Raw genomic sequence first — 15,745 nt, forward strand, 5'->3', positions numbered from 1 at the left:
TCTCTTGTTCTATTTTCATCAGACAGTAAGTATATTTAGAATGAAAAACAAGACAAACTAACAAAGAGCATAGTATGAGCATTAGTGATATTAAATTCCTGTAGACGCATCATTAGCATGTAAACTTTCTCACATGGATCAGAGTAAACCATAAAAAATTAGTCTGCAGTAGTCACTGGTAAATCTCTTTATTTTTTATTTCTGACTAATAAATACAAGTAGCATTCACTTGGCTCATCTTTTACATCCACATCTTTTAAGGCAACACTAGTTTGTGATCTGTGCCTGGATTTTATGGCTTATTATTTTAAAAACAGTAAAACAGAGACAACTAAAGCTCTTAGTTCATTTTATTTTTTTCAAACAGGTCAACAACATAGGTTATGCAGTCGAAGGTCCAGAAGACATGAAATATACATCTCTGCAATGTCAAAATAATGCATTAAACCTTGATAAACGCAAATATATCAATTTTCTCAACAGGTCAGAAGCTTTTACAAATGCAAAGCTGCAGTAAACTAGAATAAAATCACTAAATACAGTTTTAAAAGATATGTGAATAACAAAGTATCACAATACAAACCCAAGAAGTGGCACAACACATCCGATTATTAAAATGTTATTAAAAATACTAGCTAGTGCTTATAAGATCCACATAACTTCTGACATTTATAAAATCTAGAGCATTTAGAGCCAAGTGGTCCCTCAAAATCTATTTGTATGCTTAGCTATAAATAAGAACAAAATACTCTAAAAGTTTAGTGACTGTGTTTTATATATAGAGTGGCCAAAAATAGAGTAAATATCTTTACCTTTATACTGCAAAGTGTTCAGTCTGTTTACATCTAATTTTAACTGAAAACAGAAGGCAGGTTCATATAGAATATATTCCACCACTTCCTCAGGGCAGCAGGAGAACATCACACATACTAACGTACAATAGTTAAGTGTATTTAAAATAACAAGACCATTTAAATACATAGTTGAAGCACAGTGTGTGAAAATATATAGAGTCTTTGCAAAGGTTTGGGCACCCTTGCCATTTTTTAAATCTGTATTTCTTGCAATATAAAAGCTCTGAAAGCTTTTTTTAGTCTTGGACTTCCACAATATCCTTGAACAGCATTTTTTAAACATTTTACTGTGTACAAATTGCAAGTCGAAAACGTATATTTCTTTAATTTTCATTAATAAAGCTTGTGAATTTGACTCAACCACTATTCCTTTGGTGTCATCAGTTAAAGTCTGAGACACTGTATAAACACTTGTTCTTTATATGAAAGGCAGAATAACTGTGCATTAGGATTTACTTTAAAAAAAATGTATTTTATGTTATTAGCTAGCAGATACACAGATACACTTGGCCAAGGTGTCCAAACGTCGGCAAAAGACTGAATGAGCCACCAGGCTGCATGAACAGCTGGGTTTTGTTAGTGCACAGAAAGCTCAAATAAAACAGCCAAACTGCTTTCATAGCACAAACCAAGCAAACCAATTTATACTTTATAAGTGTTCATTTGATGAATAGAACTTTTGACTATGACTACAAATGATTGTCATGCATTTGGGGTTAAAAGCACAAAATGGAGTGTATTACTGGCTGGTTTTCATTATTATATTTTGTATGTAATTAAGCAGTAGTGTTTTACACTTCAATTTGAAGTTTAACATGTTCTAAAATATTTTTTAAAATATTTCTAAAAGGACAATAGATGAAAAAGAAGCAGTGGGAAAAACACAAATCACACAAACAAAATTCACAAAAAAGGCATGAAAAAAAAGAAATCTACAACAACATGGGGATTTTTCCCTCTACCCTGAACCTTCTCTGTATTTGAATGATCTTTCTGTACATTCTGAACTGTTAATTGATTCACTCACACGGTCGGTTATTTCCTCCACCGTAAACCTGGGTCTGTGCATCTGCATTAATGTAGCGTATTAAACAACATCAACATCAAAGAATAATAAAGCTGAGAATAACTGTAAAATACCTGACCTTCATCTGACCCTCTCGCCTGAGTCAACGCTGATGATTATATATTTATTCAATATGTCCCATCCTGTCACGCGGAGATACCTGGTCTCCCACTGGTCTTTCTCTCTGTTGCCACAGGGGGACATACTGATCCGTATAGGTGTGTGTGTTGTGAGTGTGAGTGTGTGAGGTTGGGTTGTGTTGGGGTAGAGGTACTGCAGTGTGTTCTTAAGGGTCCTGGCGAATAAACCAGATCTCGTTTCGGCGGCTTGGCACCCCTGGGTTCTCGTAAACAGCCACCATGTAGGCGTCACGCTGAACGTTCTCAGAGATGCCCAGAAGCTCCCACATCAGGTTGATCTGCCGGGAGATGGTCTCCTCTGTGGTGGTGCCAAAGAAAGCCCTGACAGAAGTAAATAAAATCATTTAATATATATATATATATATATATATATATATATATATATATATATATATATATATATATATATATATATATATATATACACCGCATAACTTTATCAAACTGACTTTAATTAAAGGTTATAGTCATATTTTATACATTACTGTGACCATTTATTTCCATATTCCACACTGTCACAAAAGTCATTTCTGTATATTTTTTATTAGATTTTTTTATAAGACAACACTAAAGATTTGACACTTTGATACAATGAAAAGTAGTCAGTGTACTTTTATCTTTTATAACAGTGTAAACAAAATTTACTGTACCCCAAAATAACTCAAAAAAGTGATTCATGTCTAAACTACTGGCAACGAAAGTGAGTACACCCGTAAGTGAAAATTGTGCCCAAAGTGTTAATAAATTAATTTGTGCGGCCACCATTATCCCCCCACCTCTTTAACCTCTGCAGCAATACAGCAGCCCACCTCTTTATACCTCTGGTTCTGAGTTAAACTCGTCCAGTTAAACTGATGTATGGTCATGGACACCTCGCTGCATGAGGCTCCATATAACTTATATAAGGAGTCACATGACAGCGCAGAGGAAAAACGGCTAATTGAGCACAATTTAGCCATTTTTACTTAGGGGTGTTCACTTTTGTTGTCGGTCACGTTTTGGTTTGCCCAACCCTATGCAGAATACACGGTACAGGCAGTATATAGAGACTTGTAGAACCAATGAACGCGATGCTGAACTAATGTTCACAGCAGTATTGCACCCAGAAAGTGTAGCTTTTGCTATTAGCATCTTGCTACTGACTTATAGCCTGCAGAGAGTGTGTTTTCTCTCTAGCTCTCATTTTTAAGTGATTGACACCACTAATATCATTTAATTTTGACAATCTAATGCTGATATTTCTTAAAAAGAACTCAAACGCTGAAATGCAGTGTAGTAGTGTAGTTTAAACAGTTAAAGTAATGCAGTTGTGTTTGTTTTTAATAAAGCACCACAACCAGGATCATTGTTTGTTTGTTCCAACAAGATCCAAAAGATGGAGATGGAGAACCCTGGTTTTAAGCATTTAATAAAAGAGCTCGAGCCCCGATACAACATCCCATACCAAAAAAATAAACATGATTATAATGAAGAATCATTGTAATAAATAATAAATGTGAGGGTATACAGAATGCCCAGCCTCTTTATTTTGTACACCAACAGCACAAAACATACCGGAAACCTACCGAACCGTGGGGTTTATATAGAGGGGTATACCAAACTGTGACTTTTCTGTACTGTTATACCCCTACTGTACACTGACTAATTTACACTCTATCAATGTGTCATATCTTTAGTGTTGTCCCATTAAAAGATAAAATATCTCCAAAAATGTAAGGGGTGTACTCACTTTTATTATTTTTTTTATATAAATAGTATAGTATAATATAATATATACGTATAAATTGGACTTAAGAAGTGACTAAAATGGGTCCACAATATATCTATATTTTTTAAAAGTCTACGGTAAATTTAAAGTATATAGAAAATGTTAAGCTTTTAAAATTGCAATTTTTGTTTGTTTGTGTTTTGTGCCATATCAGCAACATGTTGGCTTTTTTATGGCATCGATAATATTTATGACTTGAGCATCACAGACTTAAATCAGTGTCTTCATATGAAGGACTTCCAGAAAATTAAGTATTTTAGCTGGTGTAATCTTTTAAACAGTTCTTTCATATAGTTATTTTAGAAAAAGTTATTATTGGTGGTTAAAAGTGCAGGACAGTCTACTAAGATGTGTTTAATAGTTTGAGGAGTATCACAGAACTGGCAGGATGGAGTCTGTTCACCAATCAGGAGGTGCGGTGGGTAAGAGCAGTCTGTCCAATTCGGCACCTAGTCATGATCGTCTGATCTTGTCTATTAAGGAAGTCCATATTTCCTTTAATATTAATGATTTTAATCTGTTTTTAATTCATCTGTAAATACAAATATATCTTTTGGGAAACAGAGTCTTTTACAGTATGTTGTCTGGTATTGTTTAGGAACATAGAAACTGCTTGTTAAACATGATATAAGTCAAAAGGACTGTTATATATTGTTTCCGTTCAGGTTATTATTGTGACCTAAATAAGCCTGCTATGTTATGAATATGAAATAAAGAGATGTGAGCTCTCAGAGGAAATCAGTGTAAGTTATTTATTAATTAAATAACTACAATGCTAAAATTCATTTGAATTTTAATACTATTTTAAGATCTTACCGGGTGATGACTCTGATGGCGTTCCGGTGGATAATGGAGATGTCTGGGTCAAAAGACTGGGGTGGGTTGGCCTGGAACTCTGCAGGCAGGTAATACGCCGTCAAAACGTCTTTCACAAAGCTAGTGCCGTCGTCCAGCATCCTTATTTCATTCACGATCGGCACAGTCATGCCCAAGTAACGGCCTGCAGTGAAAAAAAACAAATATTACTGTTACTGTCATGTGTGTTAGGAATGCAGAGGCATGAAGTGGGAAGCAGCAGAGGAAAGAAGAAAAAAAAGTACTGTTCTGTTTTTCTTTAATGCAGAGGTCACTAATAGGTGGACCCCGGTACGGGTCCAGACCCAGACGTTGTCCAATTCGGACCCAAACCAGAGAGGGATTTAATTTTAACAGTGTTCATTTAAAGTGGCGTAACTTTTCTTATTCACGGCATCGCTCCCAACCGTTTTGGGACATGGCCGAGAAAAAACGCCTTTATAAAAGAGATAGGGAGCCCGAGAACTGGCCGAAAAACGAGAACGGGCGGAAACTAAAGACACGCCGAGCGCAAGAGAGAGAGAGAGAGAGAGACAGGGGAGGAATGTAAACAAAATCTGGCCAGAGAGACATTTAATTATTAATATAAATAAACCTCACGGGTCAGGTGTTTCACACACACATATACATATATACGTACATATATATATATATATATATATATGTATATATACACAAGTTAACATTGGCGACTGCATTCTAATTGAATACCCCTGCTCTAATGTATCATTTAAAATCAAATTATCATCATCATTATATTATTAAACGTATTCTGAAATGTACCAAAATGATACAATTTTCTATAAGGTTTCCTAAATGAAGTCAGAGATTTACACCGATAGGTAGAGCAGGCCTTGTATTTAACGTGAAAAATTGAATGCGTACCTGCTGAGTTCTCCTTGCAGATGAAGCGCATGAGTTTCATAAAGCCTTTAGAGATGCTCTGCTCATAGAGATCCTCCCCGACAGTCACACAGGCCCATTTACCTGCTGGATACACCCTCTCCTCATACATGATCTCACCAAGCTAACACACACACACACACACACACAAACAAAATCATAAATAAGGAAACACTGTCTGCCTTTATGAACTGAATCTTAAAACGTAAGTATGATATTACACACCTTCTCATGTCTGGAGATGGAGGCAAATGGAACTCGCTCTTGTCCCGTCTCCTGATTCCTCCTCGTCATCTCTGTGATTGGTCCAGTCATCTCTGTGGGAAAGGAATAGTACCCAGAGTTACTCTTAGGGTGCTTTCACACCTGCCTCGTTTGGTCCGGACTTTTGGACTTTTCAGTTTGGTCCGAACCAAAGTAGCAGGTGTGAAAGGGGCCACGAACCACGGTCCGGATCAAAGGACCAGATTTTGGTCCGACCAAGAGAGGTGGTCTCGGTCCGGATCTTCTGAACCATGATCCGGTTCTCCTGCAGTGTGGATGGTTCGAACTTTCGGACCAATTACAGGAAGCTGAGCAGGCGTTCCTCAGCAACGGCAGCAGAAGAAGAAAAACATCCAACTACTGACTGCAGCCTGCGGGAGGGTGGAGTTAGACGTCCAGCGCGTCCAGTCCCGCCCACTTTGTCCACGCCAAGCCTCGTTAGTCTCGCAAGCTTGTAGTGTAACACAGTATTTAATCCGGACGACGCGGCACATTATATTTAAAGTCCTCTACCTGCCCTGTACATTGTTTACTTACGTTCAGAGGCGGAGCTATCATCAGACATGATGCTGACAAAGTGGGTGGGACTGGACAGCATGACGCTTCCTGCAGGCTGCAGTCAGTACCCTCTCAAAATAACCAAAAAAGCAGGACAAATGAGGCGTGGATACAGCTGCTTCAGGACGAGCTCGTTCGTTTGGTGAATTTAAGCTAGTCTAGAGTACACTGCCTGAAGCTGCTGCTGCTGGTATTAAAACCACAATAGCAGCAGCTCTACTATGGAGACGAAAATAATCTGTTCATTCATTTTATCCTTATTCTGGAAAGACTTTCCACCGAATTAATCAACACGCCAACGTCAGACGCATGTCCTTCTAAAACCAATCAGCATCAAGTTAAGGAAAATGCATCGATACGTAAGTGATGATGAAAGGATGTAGGAGCATCACACAAAGGTCTTTGTTGCGCTCCCTAAACTGCAGTGTGAAAGCAAAAATAAGCAGACCAAATATATACAATGTAGCAACACATGAACCTTGATTCGGACCACGATCCGGACTTTCAGGTGTGAAAGCACCAGACTCTTCACTTACAGAACTAAACACTGCACCTTCTATAAATTCAGTCTAATCACTGTTTGAAATATAGTCATATACAATTTAATTAGGATACTTCACTACACTACCAGTCAAAAAATTAAAAACACCTTAAATTCAGTTGTTTTTCATTATTTGTAAATTAATTTGCATTAAAGATTAATAGTAAAGTCGTCTAAACGATCCAGAAAAAAAGTGTTAAACCAGAATATGTTTTATTTTTAAGATTCTTCAAAGTAGCACCTCTTGCTTAAATGAAAGTTTTGCACACCTCTGTATTTTTCAGTCATTTTTATGAGTTAAAATTGCCTGGAATTCAGTCTTTCAGTTAACAGCTGTGCTGAACTCATCAAGAGTTAAATACTTGATTTTCTTGTCTCTTAATAAAGTGTTTGAGAGCATCAGTTAAAGTAAAGTAGTGAAGAGGTAGAGTTACAGGTATACAGTGAATAGTGAATATTTGAGTAATATTTTAATCCAGATTATGAGAAGAATTGCTCAACTAAGTAAAGAAAAAAAATACTTTTAGAAATGAAGGCCTATGACTGGTAGCTAAAATAAAGTAATATAACTAAACAAAAGACAGAAATGTCTTTCAAAAACATTTTATTAAAATTAACTACAAATCTATTAAAATTAAAATGCCTAAAATTAGAATTAGTCTTTATCTCCCACACAACTCAATTTGATTTTACAGACATTTCGTTTATTAAAAAAAGCTATATTTAAATGTAAATGGCTGTTTAATGCTTGTTTATTTTGTGATAAAACAGTACATTTTCATACCGCTGTTTTAATAATAATATAAAATTATATAAAAAAAAAAAAAACAATTGGATGTGTTTTGTTTTTTATTGCACTGCCAAAGTATCGGATCAGGACTCTAAATACTCAAAATTAAATGACTCAAGAGAAAAAAAAATGTGATTCATAATTTAAACTCAGCCATAAATGCAAAAAAGGGGAAAACAATCACAAAATATTATATGAATTCAGAACTCTTACCTCGCGGAACAGACACCTGATGGGTCCTTCCCACTGCCTGCCAATGGGAATACAACCTTTCCTGCTCCTCATCATCCATTGGCTCAGAGCTGTCAGTGACATCATCATCTAATTGTTCATCATCCAATTCAGCAAGATCCTCAATAGAGATGAGAGCCATTGCAACAAATGTCAAGTCCTGTCAAGTCCTGAAACAGAGGAAAGAACATGGAGTTTTATTAATAATATTAATAAAAACAATGTTATAATAACCATAAAATAATTAATCATTTAAATTTAATTTAGACAAATTACAAGGAGGTAAAAAAGAGAAGAAATGAAACCATTCATATCCAAACAAGCAAAATGTAGGCCTGCTATGTGTTTACCAATAATCATTAATCAAATAATCGAATGATTATTAGTCAAATATTATGTTAAAGTAAAACAGAAATTGTGCTAAAATGTCATTTAGCTTAAATATCAGTTTCACATTACTATCATTAAAACACACTTCGATCAGCTGTTTATTAAATGGTGATTGTAGTTTTGGCCCCGTTTGGCCACAGAGTGTCAGTGTGGTTCAATGATTCGAACAGAGTTTAAGATTTGAATCTTTTGCTGAATTATTGATTCATTTGCTTCAATCTCTCTTAAAAACACATTTACTCCATCAAAAATACTGTTCTGGGGATCATCAAGATGTTAGTTGGTAAATGTGAGACGGGTGGTTGTGTTGTTTTTGGTCAGCAGTGTTTTTTATCTTGGAATTTTCCCATTTTCACCCAGTCTCTTTATTCTTATTATTGAATCATTAACACTGATCTTAACTGAGGCTTTAGTGAGACCTGCCTTTCAATTTTGTTCTGGGTTCTTTTGTGATCTCCTGGATGAGTTGTTCATGCCCTTTTGGAGTAATTTTGGTCGGCCGGTCACTTCACCAGTGTTCCATGTTTTCTCCATTAGTGAATAATAGCTCTCACTGTGGTTCTCTGGAGTCCCAAAGCTTTAGAAATGACTTTATAACCTTTTCCAGACTGATAGATGATCAATGACTTTGTTTTCTTATCTGATGTTTCTTCAGATCAAGGGTATAATAATAATAATGTGCTGCTGTTTGAGATCTTTTATCTGCTTCATGTTGTCAGACAGGTTCTATTTAAGTGTTTTCTTGGTTCTACAGGTCTGGCAGTAATCAGATATGGTTGTGGTTAGTAGTTCAATTGAACTCAGCTTTCCAAAAAATGTGATTAATCACAATTAATTAATGGGGGGGGGGGGGGGGGTGATTTGTATATTAACTGATATTACAATTTGTCCCTCATGATGTTTTAAGTTTGTCTGTAGTGAGTGTACTCGTGGCCGATAATGCTCTCATTTTAACTCAACACATCACAATATTCTTATTTTAAAAGCATCAAAACTACCCTGAGGTATTTTAATACAGTAAAAAAAATTACCTAGTCTGCCAAGCCTAAACTACTAACCACACTACACTATTATTACTACTGGGAACTAGCTGCGTTAAAAAATGAATAATGATTAATTATAATTAATCACAGAATATTGTGGTCATTAATACACTTAATTTGAATGTGATTGACACCACAAAAAAAATAATTTGATTTAGCCAATTTAACACAATTTTTTTTTATTTACATGTAATTACCCATTATTAAAAGCTTAAGAAACTCTGGAGTGTCACATGGTTTCCACATATGTACACTGTTTGATATTTGCACTGGAGATTTTAATGTTTTTTGTTTGTTTCAAGAAAAGAAAATTAAACCTTAAATAAAATATCCATTGATATATTCAGTAAGTTATTATTAATATTCTTATATATTATAATAAGTGCAGCCTAGTACAATATAAGACTTCACAAACACATTTTGAATAATGGAAAATATTGTGAATTATCATTGCCATTAAAATTACGGAAACTAATTTATCATGTGGAAAATTCACCCATATTTGCTTATGATCATGCGTCATAATGAATGCTTATCTATGGGTGCTCTTCTGCCCTTTAAATAAAAAGGGTGCCATTAAGAAGTGCCCTCTATGCCTTCCTCACTATTACACAGAGACCTGAAGGGTGTCCTCTCCAGCAGAGAAGACTGGATGTGGTGCTAAATAGGGTAAACAGGGTGCTAATAAAGAAGTGCACCACTATGGGATGGAGTGTGATTCTGGGCTGTATACGGTGTGCGTACATTAGTGAGAATGAGAGAGTGAGGGGGGATGTGGTGCTGTATAGAGGCCTCACTATAGGATAGGATAGGATTTGATACTATAGACAAAATAAATTTGTAGTCAACTCTAGGGCTGCAACAATTAGTCAATAGACATAACTGACAATGCCAATTATTAAAAAAGTCTAATAATCATTACTGGAGGTGTTACAAATAACAATAAAAAATATCATATAATTTGCAATACGCTAAATATTGATATTTTATATATTTTAAATGATTGTGTTCTTCTTTTAATATATGTTTGATTAGGAATGTCCCGATCACACTTTTTTTTGCTCCTTGAGTCTGAGGAAGTCTGCCGATTTTTTAAATCTTTATTTAAACAACAGTATCAAACCAGCCTATTTTTATTACAAAATTAACAAGTATTAAATAGCCATATAAATGATTTCCAGTTAAATATGCATCTTTTCTCAAATAAACAAACTAAAAAATGTCACACAACAACAATTATGTGATTAATCAGATTTAAGATTATGATTATTTTTTATATGCTGGTAGTTTGGTAGAGTAATAATAGTGAAGTGTGGTTTATTAGACCTGGCAGACTAGATTTAGACTGGACTATTTTACTGTATTATAAAATCTCAGGGTCGTTTTAATGCTTTTAGATTAAATTAGAATATTTTAATGTGCTTAGAGTTACTAATGAGAGATTTAATGGATGAAATAAACACTAGTGTAGCTGCATATATGTGTGTGTGTGTGTGTGAGAGAGAGAGAGCCCGAGAGTCTTAATCAATATAGTGAACTCATGGATTAACAACATAACGTTACATTTTTGATAAATCAGTGATCCGGATCTTTTCCACCCAATTCTCATCTTTTAAAGACCACAAGAAACGATCGAGGACATCCCCAGTTGTTGCTTCTCAGTTTTCACTAGTACATTTCATTAATCCTATTATTAATACTATTATTTAATTTGCTTTTAATTTGTTAATGCTAAGGCAACACTGAACAACAGGGTGAGATGTGAGTATCGCAGTTGAGGCCCAAGGAATCAGATAGTCATTTGTTTACTTGCATTTTTTCATGTTTGCACAGATTAAAAAGTGAGAAACTAACCCTCAATTTAATTAGTAGGCCAATATGCAGTATTTTTTATTTTTTTTCTTAACGTTAATGTTGTATCTGGTTTTATAATGTTAACCTACTAAATAAGAGACAGAAATTTGTTATTTCAGTTAATCATAAAATTTAAAACTTTGAAAGCATTTGTATTTTATAATCATTTTGTTGGGGCAATATGCGACAGGTGGGGCGTGTATTTACCCCTTCTTCTGAGGTGGGGAATGATAGAAAAAGTTGGAGAACCACTGGACTAAAAGAACCACTGGAGCAGTAATAGCACGAATAGTTGCTGACTAATCAACTATTTAAAAAAATAATTGCCAGAATATCTGACTACTAATATAATCATTAGTTGCAGCCCATCAACAGTGAACTTAATGTTTCCCACTGTTAACTTTTCTCACATTTCATTGATGTAAGTGTTTTGGCCACACCCCCTGCAGAATGTACAGATGCCGAGGGGCTTAATACAGTCTGAGCCGTAATCCCTGCACCTTGCTGCTGAGTAATTAGGCAAGACTTCTTTAAAGTTGTGAAGTTTGGCCTCATAAAGTAATGTAATCTTAATGGGGCATGAATTCTATTGTATTTAACTCAGTGTATCTGAAGTACAGAGTTATACAGGAGTTTTAGTGAAGTTTCTGTAGTAGCCGCATTAAGCACTAGCTCTTTCGCTGTTCAGAGGCGAGTATATCAGACAGTAGTCTGCATTTTTACTGCGTTAAAACAAGATACACAGCATAAACCGCTAGCTGATACTCCCCTGTCTTACCAGAACACTCAGTGTAGCGCTGTCAGGCGGAATATACTAGCGCTAAGCTGGTAAAGTCCTGCTTTTAACTGCACTGTTGAAAATATTAGAAATCTAAGCTTACTGTAAATAAACTGAAGTGCTTACTCTGTATAAATCTGTATAAATTATCAACATGGCAACACCCTTGTTTCTCACTATTGCCGCTTAAAATGCACCTTATAATCCGGAGCACTTTATGTATAAAAATAGACCAGAAAATAGCTGTTCATTGACGGTGCGCCTTCTAGTCCGTGAAATATGTGTTAATCTTCCTGATTAAATTGTCATTTTGCTGTAGTAAAAAAAAGCAAAGTATCGTCCTTGAAATTATGGCGATAAAAGATATTATTATAATTTTTAATCCATTGAATGCCACTGACATAATGATAACTGAATAGCATGACAAAGCATTTTAAAGAGAACAAAGTTTAAATTAATCATAGAGAAATCATAGATATATCTTTTTCTTTAGATACTGCAGTCCACACTGTGTGTATAGAGACGCAGTTATTGAAGTATTGATTGGTCATGACTGTATGACTGGCTAAAATACTGTTCACTTTTATACATGTAAAAAAAAACAAAAAAAACATACAAATAAACACAACAGACTAATACAAAAACTGTTATCGTATATTATCAACTATTACTATTAAAGGATATGTCTATTGATACAATAAGTCGTACATAATGTAATTATGGTGAGAGGCCTAGTTTTCATTAATTTCCACAATGTTCTAGTTTTTTTTTATTTCTGCCCCTTTTAATCGGAAATTCTGGGAAACTTTTTAAAAAAGGAAATCTTAACATAACTCTCTAATTATATTATGTATTTGAAGTCTGATAGAGAAGAACATTCAATAAACATAGTTTCAATGCATTAGCGATGGAAAAAATGACCTTTGATCCAATGTACTTTTGCAATCTGGGAAAATTGGATTATATAACTGGGAAAACATATCAAAATCAATTCATTTCGTACTATACCAAAAAGGAAACAAATAAGTTAAAACTTAAGTCTTACACCTTATACATATTTTCGAGTTTAGCTTCAAAACGGTGGAATAAATGACCTGATAAACGCTGCGCTGACTAAAGTCTGTTGTTGTATGGAGAGCTTGCAGAGAACTTCCGCAGAGGAGACTTCCCACTTCAGAATGTGTTTATCCGACACTAGAGGGCGTCCCGAGAGAGCCCAAAACTAACAGGTTCAAATAAGCATTTAAACAAAATCATTGTTTATTAATTAATGTTTGATAATTATTTTTACAGGAAAAATTCTCTCATTTTTTCAACACAGAACAATATAAAATGTTTAAGTACTGAAGACATCATTTTTAAAGCTTTAACTAAAACTCCTGTTAAAAGACTTTTTAACGTGCATTGATTCTGAGCTCACCATATAGTCAGCGCACACTAGCAGTAATGCTATCGAATAAGTTGTGAAAAATTGCCTGCTTTAGAAATAATGCAGGTAGGTCAAATGCTTTATTCTAATTTCTGAAATTAAAGGAATGTTTTAGATCAGGGGTCACTAATAGGCGGACCGCAGACTTTGTCCAATCCGGACCCAAACCGATAAACTACTGAGAAGGATTTAATTCTGACCATATTTATTTAAAGCAGCGGAACGTTTATTTTATTTATGGTTTACGTGCTTTACAGCGCAATAAACTTACAGTCCAATCACGTGTGCTGTAAGATCACCAAATGCTCTCCTCAGCCAATCAGATCTGTGCAGATGCGAGAGCGCGGAGCCACACAGGAGATAAAAGCTAATACAGATGGTGCGCACCAGAAAAATAAATTAAAATACTACATTTATAAAAACATACTGGTACTATTGTTACTTGGGGGAATTAAAGAAAAACAACCGAGACAAGAGTGCAAAATATTCCACTTTACTCCACCTGATCAGAACTCCTCAACAAGAAAAAAAACCTCCCTCTCTCTCAGCTGATATTTTGCCCAAGTTCAGCAAACATTTCTCCATATATTGTACGATTTATCATTTATGTTATTATTGTCATGACAGGCAGGCCTAAATCTAATATAAATGAAATCAAATAGAATAAATATAGCATTTTGAAACAAAGTTAACATACAGATTCACATTAATAGACTCGATAAGTTTAGGGTGTTTCCATTTATTTTATGATAGGTTTTCAGTCTTTCAGCTGTTGACATAAAACTACTACAGTATATAATACTGAATCATAATGCAAGTTAAAAATGGCGACGGTCCGGACCTTGGCCTGGAGAAATTCTCTAACTGGACTGAACTGAATTCTAATTAAATACCCCTGTTATAGATGAGTAATTAGTACGTTATTTTAAATGTGAGATTTTAGACGTTTAGCGCCGTTCACCCCGTTCACTGAGTACTCACTCGCGCGCTCCCTCTAGCGGTTCACAGTGTAATAAGGGAAGATACACAAAATGACCCGGCTCTGCATAAACCAGCTGTGGCTTCACTCACTCTGATTAAACACAGCGCCCCTCCCCTCCACACGCCGCACTTTATTCCCGAGAAGTAGGTCAGCCCGCAGCGGGGAGAGCACAGCACTGAAACCCGAATACCCGACACTTTACTCCAAATACAGTCTGAACTAAACCCGCATCAGAACAGCGCGCGCCTTAAACCCGCTCTCTGTTTCCGCAGGTGTTTATTTAAACCGGATTCCGCCCTTTATTTTATTAGGCTGCAGTAACTCCGCTCTCTGTAAACAGCGGTCTAATTTAATCAATACAGTCTCAGAAACACATAAACACACAGATAATAAACCGCACCGTGTGGCCTAAAGCCGCGCTGTCCACACACCGCTCATCCTGTACTTTAACCCGCAGCTCAGACTCACCTCTCCTCAGCTCAGACCCGCAGCAGCAGCTCCGCTCAGTAATGGCTACAGAAACCGAAGCGCTGCTGCTGCTCTGCGCTGAGTCTGCGCAGTGGGAGAGTCGCTGGTCACGTGGTCCTGCCCTGTTCAGCCCAACATCAACATCATCCAGAGCAGAGTATTATCATTTATTATATTATTATCATCATTATCACGTTATTATATCATTATTACTCAGGTAGAAGTATAGAGAGTAGTGTTGAAGACCGCTAGAACCGAGTCCAAGACCAGATCATTCTATTCCTGGTATAAAAACATTAATGGCAATAATTTTTTTTAATTAATTATACACGATATACATTTATATATAATATAGTATGCAATTATATTCTTTATGAATAACGTAATACAATTATATATTGACGAATAACAAATAACAACCATAAGATTATAATTCTTTTTCGTATTATTATTACATTTACAGACATCCCAAGTTGCAAAAGTTGATTTCAGGGAGGTCACCCACCCCCCCAGCCAAAAAAAAAAAAAAAAATTGCACACACTCCAAAGGATAACGAAACTTTACTTTTATATTAATTAATTTTACTTTTTAGAAATTAAATTTAGAGTATTCAGAGGTGAAAAAGTTTTATCTTTTTTCTTTTTGGAAGGCCCTGCCTCTGCTTTCCTTTTTTTTGGGGGGGGGGGGGGGGGACCTTTATTTGACAAAAATTGACAGCTACAATATCACAAAAAATTGCACAACATCAAAAACATTTCATATCATATTACAATAATTATTAATATTGCCTCCGCAATGATCTGCTTTCTCTCACTCACTGAACAAATCCC

General features: G+C 35.5%; 1 protein-coding gene across 1 annotated transcript; it reads right to left on the reverse strand.

Moving 5' to 3' along the window:
- Nucleotides 1–332: 332 nt before the first annotated feature.
- soul4 (heme-binding protein soul4) lies at nt 333–15,020 on the reverse strand. Its single transcript, XM_049465684.1, has 6 exons — nt 14,915–15,020; nt 7,953–8,140; nt 5,812–5,903; nt 5,569–5,710; nt 4,645–4,828; nt 333–2,381 (listed from the first exon to the last, which is right to left on the reverse strand). The coding sequence occupies exons 2-6, from the start codon at nt 8,110–8,112 to the stop codon at nt 2,207–2,209; spliced, it is 753 nt and encodes a 250-aa protein (XP_049321641.1). The 5' UTR covers nt 8,113–8,140; nt 14,915–15,020; the 3' UTR covers nt 333–2,206.
- Nucleotides 15,021–15,745: the final 725 nt, after the last annotated feature.

Source organism: Astyanax mexicanus, chromosome 16 (genome assembly GCF_023375975.1).
Source record: "Astyanax mexicanus isolate ESR-SI-001 chromosome 16, AstMex3_surface, whole genome shotgun sequence".
Classification (NCBI taxonomy): Eukaryota; Metazoa; Chordata; class Actinopteri; order Characiformes; family Acestrorhamphidae; genus Astyanax; species Astyanax mexicanus.